The sequence below is a fragment of the Schistocerca gregaria genome, chromosome 11 (genome assembly GCF_023897955.1).
Source record: "Schistocerca gregaria isolate iqSchGreg1 chromosome 11, iqSchGreg1.2, whole genome shotgun sequence".
Classification (NCBI taxonomy): Eukaryota; Metazoa; Arthropoda; class Insecta; order Orthoptera; family Acrididae; genus Schistocerca; species Schistocerca gregaria.
In genome coordinates this window covers 52,885,056-52,910,283 of record NC_064930.1, presented here as the reverse complement: position 1 = coordinate 52,910,283, position 25,228 = coordinate 52,885,056, and the positions used below count along the sequence as shown (strand labels likewise).

General features: G+C 43.3%; 1 protein-coding gene across 2 annotated transcripts in view; it reads right to left on the bottom strand.

The window, feature by feature from the left end:
- Positions 1-431: 431 nt before the first annotated feature.
- LOC126295390 (RNA-binding protein 45) overlaps positions 432-25,228 on the bottom strand; it is a 107,425-nt gene continuing 82,628 nt past the window's right edge. For both annotated transcript variants that reach the window (XM_049987871.1, XM_049987872.1), the window contains exons 10-11: positions 11,227-11,337; positions 432-1,655 (exon numbers count right to left, since the gene is read on the bottom strand). In XM_049987871.1, the coding sequence (XP_049843828.1) occupies positions 11,236-11,337 (102 nt within the window). In that variant the 3' untranslated portion in view covers positions 432-1,655; positions 11,227-11,235. The remainder of the gene's footprint in view (positions 1,656-11,226; positions 11,338-25,228) is intronic.

Sequence of the window (25,228 nt, the reverse complement as noted above, 5' to 3'; positions counted from 1 at the left end):
GGGAAATTCGATCTGCTTATTGCGAGTTGGCAAATAATCAGGGTCGACAGGATGTACACAACTGACCTAAAAGCATTAACTGGGCGATGCATTTTCTCAGTCACCGCTGTCCTCGTATATTGTACCGTCACTGTGTGCTTCCGATAATGGAGAAGTGCAATAATACTGTAGTCGAGCAGTTTCAGTCTCTGTACAAAATGTAAACAAATAGTATTATACAAACTCACACAACAATCCCAGTTCGGTGTCAAGAGACATGCACAGCACACTATGGGTGTGCCCACAACAGCTATGGCAACTGCACACCTATAACTGCAATGTACTAATGCAGTCCTTGTCATAGCAACACCAAGGACAGAAATTATGTATGTTCCATAATTTGTTGCTATCGAGGGGCTAAAAAATAGTCAGAAGAAAGAAAGAACAAGAGATCGGAAAATCAAACTTTTATTATTGTGTTACAACAGCCAAAATAAGCTTACAGTATGATCCATCCAGCTGGACACACACAATCATCTGTTAAACATATAAATATAACAACACAAAAGAGCTCTCTTCTCTTTGAAATCGTACACAAATATAAGAAATAAAAAAATAAAAAAGAAGAAAAAAATTAAAAAACGAAAATACTCTGAGTGTGACAACAAACAAGATTTTTGTCAGGAATTTTTTGACACTGCAAACAAGCAGCATGCACAGACTAGGCATTTTGTTCACGATCCAAAAAGATAGACAAAAATAAAGTGAAGAAATGATGAAGCTTTGTGCTCTAAGTACTCTCAGGTAGTGCAGACACACTATAGATTTGGGTAATCAGTAGGGCTAAACTTGCACAGATGGAAAGAGAAGTACAAGATAAGCAGTATTTGATTCTCGGCAGTTGCCAGTTCGAGCTCGGGACATCGAGATGGTAAACGAAAAGCTCTCGTGAAGCCTGCAGTAGCACGGCAGAGGTCACAACATTTCTCTGCCGTGAGGACTCTCAGCTGTAAATCAATGTCGAGAGAAGAGCTAAAGGAATCCCTCTGTCTATACTATAATTTTATATATCTAGTAATTTGTAGAGGCAGGATGTACAAAATTTTATGGAAGTATTTTTAACATTCACAATGCCATCAATTTTCTCTGCAGTTGTCTCTCCTCATTCCAAGTAACAGGAAATAATTACTAAAAAAAAATTCCCCATCTTAATGTGCCAAGCTCAATAGCATGGTCTGTACAGTAAGTATTGCACATCATCTCTCACTAACACAATCTCTCTCATTTGCACGCAAGCACACACACTTTCTGTTAGTATCAGGGATACTTCACGAGAAGTGGAAGAAATGGAAGTAGCATTAAACAGCCTGCAGTCCAAAAGTCAGATTTTACGTAACTAGGGAACTACGTCAAGGAACAGAACCACCTGCAACGTCCAGCAACGAGTTTCTTGTCGTCGTGTAACAGTTGGTACCTCTCGTCTCAGTAGTTGTTAAGTTGGTACCGCCGGTCCGTCAGTGGCACACAGGTGACGTCAAGTCTCGTTCGGAGTTTTCTGTTTGTGGTTGCGAGTGATCTCCCGTTCCACACCGTCGTCACCAGTCAAGTGGTTTCCGTGAAAAAGTGTTTTGTTGATTTTACTGTACTTGTGTTTTTTTTTGTGTGGAGCGTCAACACTGCAGAGAAAGAGAGAAATAAAACAGTAAGTTTCAGTAATGCATGTGGAGTGGCAGTAATTCTCTCAAGTTGCACCCTGCCCCAAGACCAGTCAAAAAGTCTACTTTTTTCAAGTTCATAAATACAAACAAAGCACAAAAAAGCGTAAAAACAAAAAAGCACAAAAACAAGGTTCACTGTTATCACAAACAACTATAAAACAAAATCTAAAAAGCATGCAGAAAACAAAGGGACACGAACACACACACACACACACACACACACACACACACACACACACACACACACACACACACACACACGCACACTATGCACAAAATAAACATGCAAGGTGGGTGAAATGGAAACAGTTCCCAAAGAAATATCCAAAACACAGCACCCATAATATACTTACACGACAAATATAGCTAAATATTGTCACCAGAAGCCCATTTTCAGCAGCAAAAATTCTAGCATTGTAAAGGTGTCACAGACTCGAGAACACGAGACTTGCTGAAACTTCCTAGCAGGATGAAACTGTGTGCAGAACTGGGATAACTACTCAGAACCTCATCTTTCTTTGGCAACATTCTTACTGTCCGAGCTAACCGGGCACGAACTGTGTCCCGCCCTCACAGCTTTACTTCTGCTACTGCCTCTCTGCCGGCCAGTGAAAGGCAAGATTTTGAGTTCAGTGATTCAACCTGCAAACAATATCTATTAACTGGATTACAATTAAATTCACACACAATTACCACCACCCTAAAAGGTGAAAACCAACCTGTCCCTCACAAATTACTACCAATAAGACAGTAAGAGGATCTCAGTTGGCACTCGACACCGTTCCAACACAACACCTGATGGTCGCCTCTGAAATGACAAGAAGCTGACTACCGTCAAAGAGGCTGTGGTAGCGAACTCTCAAGTCTCTTAAACTCTCTTCATACTTGTACAATTTTGAGGTTAGTGCGCAGACATATATTTTCACAACAGTACCTCCAAAAAAATCATCTGAAGATTTCTGTACACTGTGTTTACTGTGAAACTCAGATGTAAATTAAAAATATTAAATAATAATTTTCCATAAAAATATCATTTTCATCTTAAAGCTCAAAACCATTAAACCTCCCAATTCTTTACAGAATCTAACTCCCATGCACAAAACAGTTTTAAACGACTGATTGCCAATGAGTTAATGTGTTAAATATTTGACTTTAAGTGTGTATGCAGGATGAGATTAGGAAAGGTCTGAAATTATGCTTTAAGTTTGCTGGAAGTCACTAAGTGCTCTCATTACAAAAAATAAGATAAATGTAGTCTAGGTACACTATGTGATCCAAAGTATCCGGACACCTTGAAAAACATACATTTTTCATATCAGGTACATTGCGCTGCCACCTACTGTCAGGTACTCTATCAGCAACCTCAGTACTCTTAAGGCATCACGAGAGCAGAATGGGGTGCTCCGCGGAACACTCAGACTTCGAATGTGGTCAGGTGATTGGGTGCCACTTGTGTAACATGTCTGTATGTGAGATTTCAACACTCCTAAACATCCCTAGGTCCACTGTTTCCGGTGTGATAGTGAAGTGGAAACGTGAAGGGGCATGTACAGCACAAAAGCATACATGCCAACCTTGTCTGTTGACCGACAGACTCCAACAGTTGAAGAGGGTTGTAATGTATCCAGACCATAACACAGGAATTCCAGACTACATCAGGATCCACTGCACGTACTATGACAGTTAGGCGAGAGGTGAGAAAACTTGGATTTCACAGTCGAGCGGCTGCCCGTAAACCATTCATCAAGCCGATAAATGCCACACGATGCCTCACTCTGTGTAAGGAACATAAACACTCGACGACTGAACATTGGAAAAACATTATTGTGTGGAGTGACGAATCACGGTACACAACGTGGCGATACGGTGGCTGGGTGTGGGTATGGCGAATGCCCGGTGAACGTCATCTTCCAGCCTGTGTAGTGCCGACAGCAAAATTTGGAGGCGGTGGTGTTATGGTGAGGTTGTGTTTTTAATGGAGGGAGCTTGCACCCCTTGTTGTTTTGCATGGCACTATCACAGCAAAGGCCTACACTGATGTTTTAAGCACATTCTTGCTTCCCACTGTTGAAGAGCAACAGTGTCTTTCAACACAATCGATCACCAGTTCATAATGCACGGCCTGTGGCGGAGTGGTTACACCACAATAACATCCCTGTAACGGATTGGCCTTCACAGAGTCCTGACCATAGGATACCTTCGAGATGTTTTGGAACACTGACTTTGTGCCAGGCCTCACTGACTGACATCGATACCTCTCCTCAGTGCAGAACTACGTGAAGAATGGGCTGCCATTTCCCAAGAAACCTTCCAGCACCTGACTGAACGTATGCCTGTGAGAGTGGAAGCTGTCGTCAAGACAGAGTGGGCAACGCCATATTGAATTCCAGCATAACTGATGGAGGGCGCCACGAACTTTTAACCCATTTTCAGCCAGGTGTCCAGGTACATTTGATCACATAGTGTTACTTGTGCACCATTTTAAACAAAACCTAGTTTTTCACATATCTATGTTTATAATGTTGTATCTCCTCAACTATGTGTTGTAAAAATAACAATTTTGACATGTGGATACTGCCTGCAAGTTATGATGCAAAATGTCAGTAGTAATGAAATAACAAAATTAAAATGTCACATCTGATGCTGAAGTTTGACTGCATGAACAACAAAAATATTTTAAGTTATAAATTTTTCCCTTTCATGATTTATCGTTTTTTTATAAAAGTTAGAAGTTGTTCATAGAAGTTACTAAGTGCTCTCATTCAAAAATACTGAATCAATTTAGGCTACATATTTACATGCTGTAAGTCACACAGCCTTAAGACACACACACACAGATTCTAAGTGTAATACTTGCCTCATCGTGCTAAGCTTTCAGCGTGAGACTATGGCTCTTGAGGAGCAGACATCATTCTCAATTTTTAAATTCAGTCAATAATTGCATGAAATATTGAAAATCAAATTTTTGTTGCTCCTGGAAGCCATTAGATAGCGAAACTGCAACTGGTACTGACTTCTGAGATAGATATTTTCCATTTTTGTAACAAATCTATAATAATCTGCTAACTGTTAAATGAAAGGAAAATCAAATAATGGAAAATCAAATAATGGAAAATCCACGATGGAATATAACACGCGCGCACGCGCATGAGCGCGCGCTCGCACACACACACACACACACACACACACACACACACACACACACACACACACACACACACAAAAAGGTGGGAATTTAAGGAGATGGGACCTGGATAGACTAAAAGAACCAGAGGTTGTACGGAGTTTCAAAGAGAGCATAAGGGAGCAATTGGCAGGAATGGGGGAAAGAAATACAGTAGAAGAATGGGTAGCTTTGAGGCATGAAGTAGTGAAGGCAGCAGAGGATCAAGTAGGTAAAAAGACGTGGGCTAGTAGAAATCCTTGGGTAACAGAAGAAATATTGAATTTAATTGATGAAAGGAGAAAATATCAAAATGCAGTAAATGAAGCAGGCAAAAAGGAATACAAACGTCTCAAAAATGAGATCGACAGGAAGTGCAAAATGGCTAAGCAGGGATGGCTAGAGGACAAATGTAACGATGTAGAGGCTTATCTCACTAGGGGTAAGATAGATACTGCCTACAGGAAAATTAAAGAGACAATTGGAGAAAAGAGGACCACTTGTATGAATATTAAGAGCTCAGATGGAAACCCATTTCTAACCAAACAAGTTAAAGCAGAAAGGTGGAAGGAGTATATAGAGAGTCTGTACAAGGGCAATGTATTTGAGGACAATATTATAGAAATGGAAGAGGATGTAGATGAAGACGAAATGGGAGATACGATACTGCGTGAAGAGTTTGACAGAGCACTGAAAGACCTGAGTCGAAACAAGGCCCCCGCAGTAGACAACATTCCATTGGAACTACTGACGGCCTTGGGAGAGCCAGTCCTGACAAAACTCTACCATCCGGTGAGCAAGACGTATGAGACAGGCGAAATACCCTCAGACTTCAAGAAGAATATAATAATTCCAATCCCAAAGAAAGCAGGTGCTGACAGATGTGAAAATTACCGAACTATCAGTTTAATAAGTCACAGTTGCAAAATACTAACGTGAATTCTTTACAGACGAATGGAAAAACTAGTAGAAGCCGACCTCGGGGAAGATCAGCTTGGATTCCGTAGAAATGTTGGAACACGTGAGGCAATACTGACCCTACGACTTATCTTAGAAGCTAGATTAAGGAAAGGCAAACCTACATTTCTAGCATTTGTAGACTTAGAGAAAGCTTTTGACAATGTTGACTGGAATACTCTCTTTCAAATTCTGAAGGTGGCAGGGGTAAAATACAGGGAGCGAAAGGCTATTTACAATTTGTACAGAAACCAAATGGCAGTTATAAGAGTCGAGGGACATGAAAGGGAAGCAGTGGTTGGGAAGGGAGTGAGACAGGGCTGTAGTCTATCCCCCATGTTATTCAATCTGTATATTGAGCAAGCAGTGAAGGAAACAAAAGAAAAATTCGGAGTAGGGATTAAAGTCCATGGAGAAGAAATAAAAACTTTGAGGTTCGCCGATGACATCGTAATTCAGTCAGAGACAGCAAAGGACTTGGAAGAGCAGTTGAATGGTATGGACAGTGCTTGAGAGGAGTATATAAGATGAACACCAACAAAAGCAAAATGAGGATAATGGAATGTAGTCGAATAAAGTCAGGTGATGCTGAGGGAATTAGATTAGGAAGTGAGACACTAGTAAAGGAGTTTTGCTATTTGGGGAGCAAAATAACTGATGATGGTCGAAGTAGAGAGGATATAAAATGTAGACTGGCAATGGCAAGCAAAGCGTTTCTGAAGAAGAGAAGTTTGTTAACATCAAGTATAGATTTAAGTGTCAGGAAGTCATTTCTGAAAGTATTTGTATGGAGTGTAGCCATGTATGGAAGTGAATCATGGACGATAAATAGTTTGCACAAGAAGAGAATAGAAGCTTTCGAAATGTGGTGCTACAGAAGAATGCTGAAGATTAGATGGGTAGATCACATAACTAACAAGGAAGTATTGAATAGAATTGGGGAGAAGAGAAGTTTGTGGCACAACTTGACTAGAAGAAGGGATCGGTTGGTAGGACATGTTCTGAGGCATCAAGGGATCACCAATTTAGTATTGGAGGGCAGCGTGGAGGGTAAAAATCATAGAGGGAGACCAAGAGATGACTACACTAAGCAGATTCAGAAGGATGTAGGTTGCAGTAGGTACTGGGAGATGGTGAAGCTTGCACAGGAGAGAGTAGCATGGAGAGCTACATCAAACCAGTCTCAGGACTGAAGACCACAACAACAACATTAACAGTTACCACAAATGGAAAATTTTCAAGTATCTACCGATTTTAATAGTACATTTATATTTATTCATTATCCTTACAAATAAAAAAGTATTTCATCTTGTACACCACACTTTTCGATTTTTGCATTGAATTTTAATTTTTCACGAATAGTCACATATGATTAGGGATTGCAAATAAAAGGGACTGCTTTTATTAGAAAATTGTGACAAATTCTATTAAAAGTCCAAATAAAGTTGTCATTAGAACATAACTGGTTGAATTATCACTAGACGCAAGGCTTGAATGCTCTGCACTCAGCTCCATTAAAGAGCACAAAATTTTTATGCTCTGATCTTCAAATAATCCAGCTACGAAGAAACTTCAAGAGAACTAAGTCAGTCACGTCTTCTCAGACAGAGGTCTCCTTATCAGACAAATGGAATCGAGGTCTCGAGTCTTGTTACTCACAAAAGAATGGGAAGACTGGTAGAGCCTGACATTGGGAAAGATCAGTTTGATTTCCAGAGAAATGTAGGGACATACGAAGTCTCTACAACTTGTACAAAACCAGACAGCAGCTATAAGAGTTAAAGGGAATGAAAGAGAAGCAAAAATTGATAAATAAGCGAGGCTAGTTTGCATCCTATGCCCCATCTTATTTAACCTGTACACTGGGGAAGCATTAAAAGAAATGAATGAGAAATAAGGAAAGAGGATGTGAGTTCTGGGAGAAGAAATAAAATTAGGAAAAGACCAATTTAAGTTTAATTGCTACAATGCCTTTTCTGAAAGTATCTGTCTTTAGTGTAGCCTTTTACAGAAGAGAAATGTGGGTGATATGCAGTTCACAAGAAGAGAATAGAAGCATCTGAAATGTGATGTTATGGAAGAATGCTGATCATTAAAATGTCAGATCAAATACTTAACGAAAAGGTACTTAATCGAATCGGAAAGAGAAGAACATTACGGCACATCTTAACAAAAACATGGATACATAATAAGGCATCACGAAATAGTTTGATAATGGAAGGAGGGAGGGGGAGGGAAGAAGAAGACACTGTGTGTGGGGAGGGGGGAGGGGGGATGTGAAGTACAAACTGTAGAAGGCAAATAAGAACTAGACACAGTTGGCAGGTACAACAGATTTTAGGTATAGGCCACTGGTATTTCCAACTGATTCTGCAAAACCTGCAGACCCCACCTGCACATTACTGTAGTCACAACCTACAGGCTATATTACCTGCAGTTCTTGAAACAGGTGATCCTGTTCCGTCAGCTGGGCACACACAAGCAGATTGCTGTGCTGGGCCACATTCAGAAAGTCTGAATTTTCCTGTGGTTTTCAGGAGACTGCAAGTTTAAGCTGCCACAGGTATATTGAAGGAGTGGACCACTGGCCAGATCAAAAAATTTACACTACTGTGTCAGGAAATACCTCGTTTGTAGAAAGTGACACGTGAACATTATGCGAAAAGAATGTATAAAATAAGAGTGCGTGAATAAACGGTTTTGTGGCCCAAAGAATTATAACATCTAAACTAAAAATTTTAAATATGGTTTCAGAAAAGAAAATATGGTTTTTTATAACCACATGTTCTATAGTGGTTTTATAATTATAGAACATATTTTAAATCCATCCTTGCAACTACAAGAAAATGGGTAGATTTTTCACCAAACACATTTTGTTTTATTGAAATAAAACATACTCGGCAGTCTGTAATAAAACATTTTTATAATCTGGTTTGCTTCTTAGAATCATCATTAACCTCCAACTACAGTTTCTCAGCTGTGGTGTACAAGTGCTTGCCATTTCATTCTGTTCCAGGAACAGCTTCCCATTTCTATCCCCCTCCTCAACATCTCACCTTACAGTATCTATCTTTGGCTGTTCATCCTCATTACGTGCCCATACCACTGATGCCTGTGTTTCTTTAAGACAAGGGTACCAGGAACCTCAATACACCAGATACTTTTCTGTTCACCTGATTCCCAATTTTGTCCTTTGTAGTTGTTCGATTCATAATTCTAACGAATCTCATTTCTGTTGCCTGAATTCTGCTGAGGTCTTTGTTTAGCAGGGTACATTTTCTAAACCATATGTTAGGACTGGTACAAAATAGGTGTGGTACATGGGATTTTATCATCCCAAAGTAGATTTCTGATCTGACTGTCAAAATTGTACGCTTTCTCTGTCCTGCCGAGTATTTCCTGTTTAATGGTGTCATCTTTCGAGGTCGTGCTTCCTAGGTACTTGAAATGTGAAACAGATTCTACTTTGACTCCTTCTAGAAATATATTTGAGGTTGTTCCTGCCTGTTGATGGGTCATTTCTACTGACTCTGTTTTACTTCTTTTTAGTTTGAAACTTTTGACAGTGTTGTTCCAATCATTAAGTTTCTTCTGTGCTTCAACTTCTGTCTCTCCCCATACTATCAACAACAACAGGATTCAAAATTTGTTGATTTTACTTAAGGAATTTTATGTCTGACTTTTGCTCACATCGGGAAAAGCCTTCTGCTGCCATTTTTTTCAAGTATTCTCTCTTTGGCACTGTCGTTCTCCACCTAACTGCACATTGCTTTGTAGAACTAGACATTTCCTGATGCAGAAGATGTCACGTTTGACATCAGTTACTGTAGTATACAAAACAGATAATGTTTCCTGATGTGAGCGACAAAGTACTTTAAGACAGATAAACATGTTTTGTAACTAACTGTTTCAGATATAGAAACCAAACCAATCCAAACTGTGAAGTTATTTCATTACAGACCACTGACTGTTTTACTTTGGTATATGAAGTGTACCTGTTGTCGGTAGCTCAGTTGGTAGAGCACTTGCCTGCGAAAGGCAAAGGTCCCGAGTTCGAGTCTCGGTCGGGCACACAGTTTTAATCTGCCAGGAAATTTCATATCAGCGCACACTCCGCTGCAGAGTGAAAATCTCATTCTGTACCTGTTGACTCAAATACGCATTTTTCTTGTAGTTTCAAAGATGGATTTAAAATACCTTTGATAATTTCAGAAAAAGAGCTCAGGAAAGTGCACACTTCCTGAAAGAAGTGGAAAAGGGTTGGGGGTGAAGAACTACATAAAACAACGCTTTTGTGAGTGTGAATAAAAATTTGCTCCTAGTAGGTTCATTATTGTACTACTGATAAGTTTGTTACAGCCACTATTTTAAATTATTATGGATTACTGTATGTACAAAGGATAAAGAATGCTCTCCCCCTAGCATATCAAACCTTCACGATTCTGAAGCAGATCCATATGTCCGGAATACAGCCTTTCAGTAATCCATTTTTGGAGCCATGATGTCCAGTTTTTCTTTCAAGAAATATACAGGTATATAATGCACAAATCGCCAGCGAATGCCACAATTTTCTCCCTACTGTCATCCGTATTAGCTTCTTATCTTTGTTACACACCCGTTTCAAAACCCAAATACATACTACAATAAAATAACATCTAAAAACATCACACTATATATTGTACCTTCAGTGAGACACGGTCACAACTTCTGAAATCTGTTGCCTGTGGCCACTGGCTTGTTGAGCATGTACTGCAGTTGTAGACCCACGAATAAACAACAAAAATCTGCTCATTTACACCACCACTACGTTACCGAGCCTCCGGGCGGATCAGAGGGGCAAGTTTCGACATCGGCATCAGCAAGTCTGCGGAAAACGACAGGCGTGATATTGGCAGGATGGAACTGTCGAAAATATATGCGGAACTGGCCTGTCATCGAAATCTTCCCATGTGTGGCCACCTAATTAGAGATAAAGAGGCCAGCACAGGACAGACTAGCTTCGAGGGCAGCAGAAAAACGAGTCTTCGGACAGAAGAGCACAACTTCAGTCAGTGGCTCACAGACACTGTTTCGAGATGATAACTAGTCTCTCTTGCACAGTCTGAAATTTCCAAGGCCAGTCTGACGGGACCAAGGAAGGACGACAAACTTTCCAGGACTGCGAGGCTGTCGTACATGACTTCTACTGTGCCACCACAGTCTGCATCAGGTGAGTGACTTACAGCCCGATACTCTAGCCCCGAACAGCTTACGTGCCAACATTACGCGAGTGTTTTGTGCTCGACAGCTCCCCACACTTACCGTCCACGGCAGGCGCACTAACTGGCCGTCGTCTACTGCGAGCCCCTCAAGGGCGGCCTCTAAGCTTAGGTCGCGTCAGCCCGCTCGCTCCGCAGCTCCCACACTTACCGTGTGCACCTACTGGTCATCCACCCTGAGCCTCTTGCGGCGGTCGTCTGTGCGTGGATCTGCGGCCATCACCTTCAGCCGAACTCCGCATATCTCCTGGCCGTGCAACACCTGCAAAATAGCAAAGAATTTAACCGCACTGTACATTATCCACAAGTAATTTGAAATATTTGGAAAATATACAGTGGCATCTAATGAAAAATTTGATCCTGCATTACATCTTCAGAGTTTATACGTGGACAAGGAAAAAAATTCCCAGGTTTCCCGATTAAAAAAATGACTGCTGGCATCTGCTCGAACGAACCTAATGTAAACAGATGTGGCGTCACGCCCATCGGAAGCGGCTTGTTGTTACTAAGTATTGTATAGTCTTCACCCTAAGGCCTTCAATGTATCTTGCTGTTGGCAGACGCTTGTGTGTGCACAGTGCTTTGTTGTTGTAAAAGGTGCATTTCCTTTGCAAGTGAAGTTTTATGTTGTTTTCCCCCTCATTTATGTTTTATTGCTGAAGTATTACTTTGCAGAAATGGTATACAATGATGTTCTTTATTAGAGTGTCAGTTGTTACCAGTCAAAATTACAAAAATTTAACTGAAAATTAAAACCATGAAACATTCCCAGAATTCCAAAAATTCCCTTGGTTTTTCCGGCTTCTTCCCGAATAAAAAAATTCCCAGGTTTTTCCCGGATTTCCCAGTTGTCCCAGGGCAAATACTCCCTCATCTTATACAGGGAGTTCAAAAATTTAGTGCTCAAACTAATAGATGTCACATGCAGCCAAAAACAAATTAAGCATGCATAAGTACACCTTTGAGAAGGAGAGACAAAAATACCTTTTTCAAGCACTCTTAAACAAAATTCGGTTAGGTATCCACAGTGTTGGAACATCCTGATTTTCGCACAGAACCAGTAAACGGCACGTAGCACTCCGAAAGCATGCGCGATGTTCGCCGTACCTAATGTGGAGCACTGCACGTGAGGAGCAATGCGAGACAACCACACCATTGGACGCCTTTCTCTGGGGCTACACGGAAGCTGAAATGTATTCTTCCCCTGTGAACTCGGAGGAGGAATTAGTTCCAACAGTTTTTGCAGTGGTCACACATACAGAATGTGCCACACATTTTCCATCACACAGAACACCCAGCTATGTCAATACCAGTTCTGCTTTGAAGTTAAGGGTGCTCATTTGGAACATTATTGTAACACTGATCAGAATAATAAAGCACTAAAACACACTTTATTCTCAATCATATCCAACGATATCCTGGATACTCCATATTCAAAATGCATTTCCGACACTTTGTTTCTGAATGTAATATATCTGTTTCCTATATCATCTCTCAGTACGGGCATTGAATTTTTGAACACCCAGAATACAGTAACATACATTCCAGAGATACGAGATCCTCGTAGCAAAACAAAGACTATGCAAATTAAAACTGAATGATGGGAAACGAAGTTCTTGGGACAGTTCTCAAAAATATTTATAACACCTTCACGTAACTATGAATTAAATACAATTTGTTATTATCAAATACAGAGCATGAACTCAGTAAAACTGTGCAAAACTGTATGAAAACTGCAATCTGGACAAAGCTACAAGTGTCTGCACATTACATGCAGGGCAATACCCATTTGATTAGGACTATACAATTTCATTATTAAGTTTTGGCAGTAGTGTTACATAGACTGAAGCGACAAAAGTCATAGGACAGCAATATGCACATATAGAGATGGCAGTAGTATAAAATGCACAAGGCATAAAAAGACAGTGCATTGCTGGAGCTGTCATTTCTACTCAGGTGATTCATGTGAAAAGGTGCCCAACGTGATTATGGCCGCACAACTGCAAATGACAAAATCTGAACACGGAATGGTAATTGGAGCTAGACCCAGCGAACATTCCATTTTGGAAACTGTTAGGGAATTCGATATTTTGAAATCTACTATGTTAAGAGTGTGTCCAGAATGCCAAATTTCAGGCAATACCTCCCACCACAGACAGCACAGCGGCCAATGGCCTTCACTTAATGACCGAGAGCAGCAGCATTTCCACAGAGTTGCCAGTGCTAACAGACAAGCGACATCACATAAAACAACTTGTTGCAGCCACATGTAGTAAGTGTTGCTTCACGCAGTGGAGAATGGCAAAACAGAGGCACGCCGGCGGCAAAGGCGTTGTGAAGTGGGCAGGCACAGATAGCCTTGCTGACAGCAGCAGTCTACCAACAGACTGACGCAAGGACGCACACGACCGAACACCGAGCGAAGCCTGGAGAGTGCCGAGTAAGGGGAAGAGAGCCAGCATACTAAGTTATGCTCCAATATACTGCGGGAGTAATAACAAAAAGCTACCACCGAGGGTAAAAAACATCGTCCTGCCAGATATAAATAGTGGAGCGCAGCCAGCAACAGACAGAAGCTATTAGGAAGTAGTTCGGATCTGAGGACGAACGTGGTCCATGTTCTAATGTTCAATCTTCGTAGGTGACGATTCTGCAAGTCTGTTCCAGCTCGCAGGAGTCATCCTTTCGCCGCCAGAAGTCAGCTTCAGCTCTGGAGGTCGGCCCGAGTTCGGTCGGCTGACTTACTACAGCGAGAACTTCCGGCAGGACCGGCCGCACCGCGGTCTTTGTCACAGCCACTGCCGGGGACTGACGTTCAGACTTCACAGCAACCCGGCCCCACGGCGCTTGGTCCGTCCATGACGAGACCTCACGGACATCGTGACTGACGGCTTCCCAGCTGCCGGTGCAGCAGGTGTCGGCAGCTGACCTCACAGCGACGCGGCTCCGTGGGCGTGCCCGTACTGGGGGCGCCGACTTCATTTCGACCACAGGGCATCCCGGCTTCAGCGGAGCACTGGTGGCCCGAGGCTCCCGAGTGCGATCATCGACGCGCATAGTGCACACTGTCGGAGGATCTACACAGCAGCAGCCAGGCGGAGGGATCTGCAGGGCTGGGCAGCGACGACGAGGGAGGAATTGTAAAGAAAGTTCAATTAAAAACTGTAAAACTCCATGCCTTCGGTCCATGTGCGTCCTTGTGTCAGTCTGTCGGTAGACTGCTGCTGTCAGCAAGGCTTCCTGTGACTGCCTACTTCGCAATGCCTCGGTCGCCCGGCTGCCTCTGTTTTGCCATTCTTCACTGCGTGAAGCAACGCTTACTACATGTGGCCACAACAAATTGCACAAATCAATGTGCGACGTACAATGAATGTACCCGTTAGGACGGTGCGGGAAAATTTGGCATTAGTGGGCTGTGGCAGCAGAGATAGACACGAGTGTCTCTGTTGACGGCACGTCACATCATCTGCAATGCCGCTTCTGAGCTTGTGACCGCATCGGTCAGACCCTAGCCAAACGGAAAACTGTGGTGTCATAAGACAAGTCCCGATTTCAACTGGTAAGAGCTAATGGTAAGCTTCAAGTGTGGCACACACCCCACAACGCCACAGACCCAAGTTGTCAACATGGCACTGTGCAGGCTGGTGGTGGCCACGTAATGTTGCGCACTCTGTTTACACGGAATGGACTGGTTCCTCTTGTGCAACTGAACCGATCACTGGAAATGGTTACGTTCAGCTACTTGCAGACCATTTCCAGCAATTAGTGGACTTTACATTCCCACAGAATAACGGAATTTTCACGGACGACAATACGTCGTGCCTCCGCGCCACAATTGTTCGCTATTGGTTTGAAGAACATTCTACACAATTCTAGAGAACGATTTGGTCACCCAGATCACCTGACACGAATCCCACCAAACATGTACAGCACACAATCGAGATGTCAGTTCATTCCCAAAATCTTGCACCAACAACACTATTGGAATTGCGGATCACTATAGGTGCAGCACTGCTCAATATTTGTGCAGGGGACTTCCGACAACTTGTCGCGTCCACGCCACGTCCAGTTGTTGGACTGTCCCAGGAAAAAGGAGGTCCGACACGATAGGAGGTACCCCATGACTTGTCACCTCAGTGCATACTGATGGTGACACTGATGCCTTTCTTATGCAACTGACAAAATTACAATCTTAACACGTGGATTGAAACTGGCAAATTTGTACCGGAAGAGGCAAAGTCAATTCCCAGAATGAGATTTTCACTCTGCAGTGGAGTGTGCGCCAATATGAAACTTGCTGGCATATTAAAACTGCGTGCCCGACCGAGACTCGAACTCGGGACCTTAGCCTTTTGCTGGCAAGTGCTCTACCAACTGATCTACCCAAGCACGACTCACACCCAATCCTCACAGCTTTACTTTACCAGTATCTCGTCTCCTACCTTCCAGACTTAATAGAAGCCCTAACCGCCGTCTGCTTCACGTCTGCTGTGCAGCGAGCTACCTTAATTTAAGTATTATCTGTATTTTTCTTACTTGTCACTTCTTCTTCTGCGTGTTTTTGCTTTTAGGAAGCTTTAATAGTAGAGTGCAAATTAAGTGTTCCATAGATCTCGTGTTTGTTTTGAATACAGTCAGAGAGTCCCTTTAGTCAGCCACAGTGCTAGTAGTGCTAGTGTTTGTTTTCAATACAGTCCAGAGACAGGTAGTGCTATTTTCCTTGTTTCTACAAGAAGTGGTTAGCAATCACAGTTTAGTCAATAATCAACCGCCTTTAGTGAATTAGCAGTCTAGTTAAAAGCTGATTAACACACTATAGTAAATTGATTTCTTAGGATGGCTAGGATGTGTGGCTGCTGTGTACGGACGCAGGAGGAGCTGGCCACTCTTCGCGAACAGCTGAGCGTGTTGATGGCCGCGGTCAGCCGTCTTCAGGCTGCTGCCTCGGAGTGTAGCGGCAGTGGGGAGTCTGGTGCGTCGCATGGTGCACCCCAGGTGTTAGATGCTTCACCCACTGTCCCTGCTGTCTAGACATCTTCGCGGGTACCGGGCGCGGTTGGGCCACCCTCTCCCCAAGGGGAGTGGCGGGTTCAGCGGCGTTCGCGGCACACGAGGCGGAGGGTCAATGTGGAGGCTGGCCGTGTGACATCGCCCGCTCTGCCTGTGAGTGGACATGTGGCTGCTCCTTCAGCAAGGTCCGAGCAGGCACACGGGGGGAGGGGTTTATTAGTTATTGGGAGCTCCAACGTTAGGCGGGTGATGGAGCCCCTTAGGGAAATAGCGGAAAGGTCAGGGAGATGAAGGCCAGTGTTCACTCTGTCTGCTTGCCGGGGGGTCTCATCCGAGATGTGGAGGAGGCCCTACCGGCGGCGATAGAGAGCACTGGGTGCACCCAACTGCAAATTGTTGCTCATGTCGGCACCAATGACTCTTGCCGTCTGGGTTCAGAGGTCATCCTCAGTTCGTACAGGCGGTTGGCGGAGTTGGTGAAGGTGGAAAGCCTCGCTCGCGGGGTGGAATCAGAGCTAACTATTTGTAGTATCGTTCCGAGAACCGATCGCGGTCCTCTGGTTTGGAGCCGAGTGGAAGGCTTAAACCAGAGGCTCAGACGATTCTGCGGAGAGCTGGGGTGCAAATTTCTCGACCTCCGCTATCGGGTGGAGAAATTTAGGGTCCCCCTGAATAGGTCAGGCGTGCACTACACGCCGGAAGCGGCTACGAGGGTAGCGGAGTATGTGTGGAGTGCACATGGGTTTTTTTTAGGTTAGAGAATTCCCTCCCTAGGCCCGACAAGACGCCTCCTGAGACGCGGCAAGGCAGGAGTAGGCAAAATACAACAAGGAATAACAATATTAATGTGCTAATAGTAAACTGCAGGAGCGTCTATAGAAAGGTCCCAGAACTGCTCTCATTAATAAACGGTCACAACGCCCATATAGTACTAGGAACAGAAAGTTGGCTGAAACCAGACATAAACAGTAATGAAATCCTAAACTCTGATTGGAATGTATACCGCAGAGATAGGCTGGACAGTGAAGGGGGGAGGCGTGTTTATAGCGATAAGAAGTGCAATAGTATCGAAGGAAATTGACGGAGATTCGAATTGTGAAATGATTTGGGTGAAGGTCACGGTTAAAGCAGGCTCAGACATGGTAATTGGATGTCTCTATAGGCCCCCGGGCTCAGCAGCTGTTGTGGCTCAGCAACTGAAGAACAATTTGGAAAATATTTCGAGTAGATTTCCCCACCATGTTATAGTTCTGGGTGGAGATTTTAATTTGCCGGATATAGACTGGGAGACTCAAATGCTCATAACGGGTGGCAGGGAAAAAGAATCCAGTGAAATATTTTTAAGTGCTTTATCTGAAAACTACCTTGAGCAGTTAAACAGAAAACCGACTCGTGGCGATAATATATTAGACCTTCTGGTGACAAACAGACCCGAACTATTTGAATCAGTTAATGCAGAACAGGGAATCAGCGATCATAAAGCGGTTACTGCGTCGATGATTTCAGCCGTAAATAGAAATATTAAAAAAGGTAGGAAGATTTTTCTGTTTAGCAAAAGTGACAAAAAGCAGATTACAGAGTACCTGACGGCTCAACACAAAAGTTTTGTCTCAAGTGCAGATAGTGTTGAGGATCAGTGGACAAAGTTCAAAACCATGGTACAATATGCGTTAGATGAGTATGTGCGAAGCAAGATCGTAAGAGATGGAAAAGAGCCACCGTGGTACAACAACCGAGTTAGAAAACTGCTGCGGAAGCAAAGGGAACTTCACAGCAAACATAAACATAGCCAAAGCCTTGCAGACAAACAAAAATTACGCGAAGCGAAATGTAGTGTGAGGAGGGCTATGCGAGAGGCTTTCAATGAATTCGAAAGTAAAGTTCTATGTACTGACTTGGCAGAAAATCCTAAGAAATTTTGGTCCTATGTCAAAGCGGTAGGTGGATCAAAACAAAATGTCCAGACACTCTGTGACCAAAATGGTACTGAAACAGAGGATGACAGACTAAAGACCGAATTACTAAATGTCTTCTTCCAAAGCTGTTTCACAGAGGAATACTGCACTGTGCTTCCTTCTCTAGATTGTCGCACAGTTGACAAAATGGTAGATATCGAAGTAGACGACAGAGGGATAGAGAAACAATTAAAATCGCTCAAAAGAGGAAAGGCCGCTGGTCCCGATGGGATACCAGTTCGATTTTACACAGAGTACGAGAAGGAACTTGCCCCCCTTCTTGCAGCGGTGTACCGTAGGTCTCTAGAAGAGCGAAGCGTTCCAAAGGATTGGAAAAGGGCACAGGTCATCCCCGTTCTCAAGAAGGGACGTCGAACAGATGTGCAGAACTATAGACCTATATCTCTAACGTCGATCAGTTGTAGAATTTTGGAACACGTATTATGTTCGAGTATAATGTCTTTTCTGGAGACTAGAAATCTACTCTGTAGGAATCAGCATGGGTTTCGAAAAAGACGATTGTGTGAAACCCAGCTCGCGCTATTCGTCCACGAGACTCAGAGGGCCTTAAACACGGGTTCACAGGTAGATGCCGTGTTTCTTGACTTCCGCAAGGCGTTTGACACAGTTCCCCACAGTCGTTTAATGAACAAAGTAAGAGCATACGGACTATCAGATCAATTGTGTGATTGGATTGAGGAGTTCCTAGATAACAGAACGCACCACGTCATTCTCAATGGAGAGAAGTCTTCCGAAGTAAGAGTGATTTCAGGTGTGCCACAGGGGAGTGTCATAGGACCGTTGCTATTCACAATATACATAAATGACGTGGTGGATGACATCGGAAGTTCACTGAGGCTTTTTGCAGATGATGCTGTGGTGTATCGAGAGGTTGCAACAATGGAAAATTGTACTGAAATGCAGGAGGATCTGCAGCGAATTGACGCATGGTGCACGGAATGGCAATTGAATCTCAATGTAGCGAAGTGTAATGTGATGCGAATACATAGAAAGATAGGTCCCTTATCATTTAGCTACAAAATAGCAGGTCAGCAACTGGAAGCAGTTAATTCCATAAATTATCTGGGAGTACGCATTAGGAGTGATTTAAAATGGGATGATCATATAAAGTTGATCGTCGGTAAAGCAGATGCCAGACTGAGATTCATTGGAAGAATCCTAAGGAAATGCAATCCGACAACAAAGGAAGTAGGTTACAGTACGCTTGTTCGCCCAATGCTTGAATACTGCTCAGCAGTGTGGGATCCGCACCAGGTAGGGTTGATAGAAGAGATAGAGAAGATCCAATGGAGAGCAGCGCGCTTCATTACAGGATCATTTAGTAATTGCGAAAGCGTTACGGAGATGATAGATAAACTCCAGTGGAAGACTCTGCAGGAGAGACGCTCAGTAGCTCGGTACGGGCTTTTGTTAAAGTTTCGAGAACATACCTTCACGGAAGAGTCAAGCAGTATATTGCTCCCTCCTACGTATATCTCGCGAAGAGACCATGAGGATAAAATCAGAGAGATTAGAGCCCACACAGAAGCATACCGACAATCCTTCTTTCCACGTACAATACGAGACTGGAATAGAAGGGAGAACCGATAGAGGTACTCAGGGTACCCTCCGCCACACACCGTCAGGTGGCTTGCGGAGTACGGATGTAGATGTAGATGTAGATGTAGATGCGAACAGAGAGGTGAGGTGAGGTGAGGTGTGAGGAGGGGAGGGGGATGGACAGACACTGGGGAGAGGGGGGCAAGGAGGAGATGGACAAAGGGAGGAGGGACAAGGATATTATGACTATATCCAATTTCCATACATATTTAGCGATTGCAAAGTGTTGATGAATTTTCTAGTTTTACAGAAAAATGTATTCCATTTTTAAAAAGGTTCATTTAAAAGCATTGTTGTTATGGGTAATTGATACTTTGGTTTTTTTACTCTGTTATTAGTAAAAACTAAAAAATACATCTGTTATAACCAATACCAAGCAAATAGTCAGAATTAAAATACCAGTATGTTTGAACTGGTCACTGTTTCCCATCCCAACGACTGACCAAGTGGAAACTTGAAATCACAGCTGAGACACATCTCACGGGCTGCTGGTTATTGTGAAATAGGCTGCAGAAGTTCTTTGTGATCCTACGGACTCACTCGCTCACTTCTCAATTTGCAGATACAATTTGCTACTGTACTACTTCGATAAGTGCGAAGAAAAAGAAAAGGGAGAAGAATTGTAGCAAAAATATTACTTCACGGAATTTTCCAATTTGGTTTTACCCTCAACATTATCAAAAAGTTAATTGAACAATGGAAAATCCTGGATGGAATGTAAGAATATAGCAAAAAGGATAGTTGCTAGTCACCATATAGCAGAGATGCTGAGTTGCAGATACACACAATAAAGAGACTGAAAGTACGTGAACTTTTGGCCAGGAAATAGACCACGCACACACACGCAATCTCTGTCTGCAACCAAACCCGTATAAAAGATACCAATCACTTCCTTCTCCAACTCTCCACAGTTCCTGTTCCTTTACCATACAGTGCCCTGCTCATCACTACTGGTGCCACCTCACTTAATATCAACATTCCTAATGTCCACAACTTTACCAGTACTGAACACTACCTTTCCCGACTGATCCCAAACCTACAACCTCCTTCCTAGTCACAAAGACAAACTACATCCTCACACACAATTACTTCTCCTTTGAAGTCATTACAGGTACAGTCATCTGAGGTACAGCTATAGGCCCTGCAAGACACCATCCTAAGGCAATCTGTTCGTGCGCCAACTAGAGGAATCCTCCTCGAATACCCAGAATCCCGAACCACACAGTTGGTTCCGATTCGCCAGATGACATCTTCACGACCTGGATCGAGGGTTCGGACACCCTATCCACGTTCCTCCATGCCTTCTCCTCAAATCACTTCACCTGGTCCTACTCCACCCAACCAGCTACCTCCCTAGATGTTGACCTCCACGTCAAAGGAGGCTTCATCAGTACTTGTGTCCATATCAAACCTACCAACCACCAGCAATACCTCCACTTCTGACATGCCACACCATACAGCCTAGCCACCTGTGGTTGTTATATGCGTACTGACAAGCAGTTACTCTCAAAATATACCGAGGGTCTCGCTAAGGCCCTGACAGACTGTAATTACCCTCACATCGTCGTAGAAAAACAAATCTCCCGTGCTCTATCTTTCCAGTCACCCACCACTTCCCAATGACCCACCGTCTGGCCACAGAGGAGCATTCCCCCTCGTGACTCAGTGTCATCCAGGGCTGGGGCAACTGAATCACATTCTCTGGCACAGTTTTGAATACCTCTTGTTGTGCCCTTCCCACCCCTCCCAAGTGGTACTCTGCCGCCCAACGAACCTACGTAATATTCTCGTCTGTCAACACACAACCACTGCTCCCAACCACTTGCTTCGTGCCTTGTATCCCTGCAATAGACCTAGATGTGAGACCTATCTCATACGTACCCGTACCACCACCACCACCACCACCACCACCACCACCACCACCACCACCACCACCTCCAGTCCAGTCCAGTCACAAGCATCACCCATCCCCATTCCTATGAAACCAGACGTGTGATCTACAGGCTAAGCTGCAACCATTCTGCTGCATTCTATGTGGGAACGACAACCGACAAGCTGGCTAACAGCACGAATGGCCACTGACAAACTGTGGCCGAGAAACAGCTGGGCCACACCACAGCTGAGCACATCGGCCACGATTTTCTTCACCTCTATGACTACTTCACAGCCCGTGCCATCTGGAGCCTTCCCACCCCAATAGCAGCTTTTCTGAATTGTGCAGGTGGGAACCCTCTCTGCAATATACTCTATATTCCCATAACCCTTCTGGCCTTAACCTTTGGTAGTCACTGTCCCTATTCACCTAGCCCCTACCCTGATCCCATTCCAAAACAACACAGCCCTCTATTCCACCAACACACTTTCTGCTCGTCCCCATCCATCTAATCTCTTGCCTGCAGCTAGCTGCTCTACACTCTGCCCCTCTCATCACTCTACGCATCCACAAACAGTACTTTACCATCCCCTACCCCTACTCTGCTAGGCCTCAGAGACTGTGGTGATGTTTGTTACAGGTTTGTGTGTGTGTGTGTGTGTGTGTGTGTGTGTGTGTGTGTGTGTGTGTGTGTGTGGTTTTTTTCCCAATGAAGGCCTTGTTGGCTGAAAGATAACTTTCTGATAGTCTTTTTGTTGTGCCTGTCTGCGACTCAGCATCTCAGTTACATGTTGAGTAGCGACTATCCTTCTCATAATACTATCAAAAAGTTGTTTGCTATTTACAGAATTGGAGGGTTGTTTAAGACATCAGAAACTGGTCTACTGTTACAAATTTAACAGAAAATCCACTTAGCTGCAAAGGTACGAACTTTCATCTAGTGTCACTTGAATAAATTTTTTGAAAGTGCACAGTGACCAACTCTACAACCTTTGGAAAGTGTTATGTTCATATACTGTCCCCACACTTGTCCCCAATTAGTATACTGCATATTTGAGTACGTGTATGTTCATGCAATATGTAGTGTTACAAATACTAGTAATATCACTTTCCAGCCCGAGTGACATCACATAAACATTTACAATTTTCTGTTTCAATACATATACGACATTCGGTCAAAACAGTCAAACAATTTAGTTTTACTGTTTTATGTGGCTTTTTGAGATTGTGACTGCAGCATCTTACTTCTCTATTGACACAGAGTTCTGCTGTGCCAGCTGCCACAGTATTTTAGGCAACCTCCACAAGTTGCAAGATGATGGGATCTGAACTATCGACAGCCTAGTTTCACTTTATTACAATAATTAAAATAACTAGAACCAAAGCTTTGTAATCGAGCCTGTAATTAATGTAATGAAAATGTTCAGCTGGCCTTGATATCTGATACACGAACAGGGTTGCTCTCTTCATAGTGGTATTATTTGTATTTTACACAACTGGAACAGCCAACCGACGTACCATGCTTTTCACACATTCTTATTAAGGCTATACACAAAGAGAGAGAGACAGAGAGAGAGAGAGAGAGAGAGAGAGAGAGAGAGAGAGAGAGAGAGAGAGAGTGTACTGTGGAGAACCGTAATTAACATAGTGGGGTACTTTATTCTTAGTACATACCGAACAAAGCAACAGGTACGTGTGATGCCGCTGACCACGCCTGTTACAGTACGCGCAGTAATAATGGCAGAGCTCCATTTTATGACAGCCAGGTAGTTACCCATCAGTCTAACTGTGAATGACATTTTATTCAGCTCTTTCACTGTGACGGTATTTTAAAATAAACTGCAATAAATGTTAAACTGAATCATACACACACATAATCCCATACCAACACATCAGAATAACAAAGTGATTGACATCCAGCTGTTTACAGGCCTGCTACTTTAGAACCAGCCAATCAGCACTCGGCTGCACCTCCAGTGCCATTCACAGTTGTCAAATCTCTCTACTACTGCACGTAGTGGCTACTGTAGCCAGTTGCAGACGATGCTCGCGGCCAGCAACATACACAGTTGCGGTCTGTTTCACTCAGTGTGTGATTTGCAGTGGGGGATTGGGGGGGGGGGGGGGGGGATTTGGCCCCCCTCTGCATCAGACCATCCCCTCCTCTGGTTTTAGTTTATGCATCTCAACCTGGGATGTTTATTTTTCCCATGCACTTGAGTAAAACTTTACATATAATTTAAATTTGTGGAGCCGAACACTGAAAGTTTTTAGTACAGTCTTACTATTAATATGTTTGCTTATTAATTTTGAAAAAGGGTTATGTAGTAGTTTAGTATTTCAAAACATTTAGAACTAAATCATCATTCTCATGTTGTCACTGTTGCTTTCGTCTAAGGTGCGCCATCCGTCTACTTGCGAGCTTGAGAGGGAAGTAGTGTGGCAGTCATACCACAGCAGCTGTAGCGCAGAGTTGGGTGAGCTGGGGGCTGAAATTCCCACCTCGGGCCCGAGCGGTGACCGGCCCGGTACCTGTGCGAACATTTACCGTGAGGCCACCTTTTGGCAACGGTATGGCGCGGACTAATGTGCCTGAGACGAAAGCGCAAAGTAGTGCGAAGTGAGCAACGTTACCTACCAGATGGGATCGGACAGTCTGACTTCGCTAGCAGCGAACCATGTGGGTGGAGCTTAACACAGGCTCCCCAGCACTGCATACTCAATTGGTGCCGTTCGTTCGTTGCTTCGCATCCATCAAACACACGGCGACCTTCACACGTTCCCACTTCAATAGCTTCATTAGTGAGTTGAGTGCGTCCGGGCCTGTAAGAACTACGGAATTTCAGGATGTCATTCAAACAAAGCAAAATTTCTGAATTCCTTAAGAGCAGATTTGAGGTGCTGGAATATCCACCATACAGTCCAGACCTGGCTCCAAACGATTTTCACATGTTTGGACCCTTAACGGAAGCACTACAGGGAAGAAGATTTGGAAGTGATGAAGACGTCATTGCTGCAGTGCAAAATTGGTTACAGATGCAACCTAAAAACGTGTTTTCTGATGAAATTAAAACTCTTAAAACGTCGGGAAAACTGCATTTAAGTCCAGGGAGGTTACGTAGAAAAATAACGCATGTTTCAGTTTTCTATCATCAGAATAAGTACAGCTTTTCACAAATATGCCTTTACTTTTTGAATTCCCCTCATATACCTGTATGTAGATGATTTTGTAAATAAGCTTTACCTATAATGTACTTTTAAATATATTACAAGGGATTTCTTTTCTGATAGTGCATACGCGTGAATAGTAAGTTTCGGCATTAACATCTATTTATAAATAACCGTTTAACCATGGGTAATGCCACTGTCCAAGCTAGTAAAATATATAATTATACTAACCCCCTAAGACATCCCCCCCCACTGGTAAAAGCACAAACCGCACACTGGTTTCACTGTGTGCTCTGTTTGTCCGTGCGGAAAATTTATTTCCCACTACATAATGTTTAACCCTGTAGCAGAAGTGAGAGAAAAAAGTGTGGCTGCGGAATGGAAAATTCATTGACACGGCCACGTTTCATGTCATCGGACACACAATACATGTGCTCGCTGCAAGAATATTTCGAGAAGGAGAGAGACAGTGGTCTAACTCTATTGCCTCTAATTAAGGTAGTCAGAAGAACTGCAGATGCTTTGAA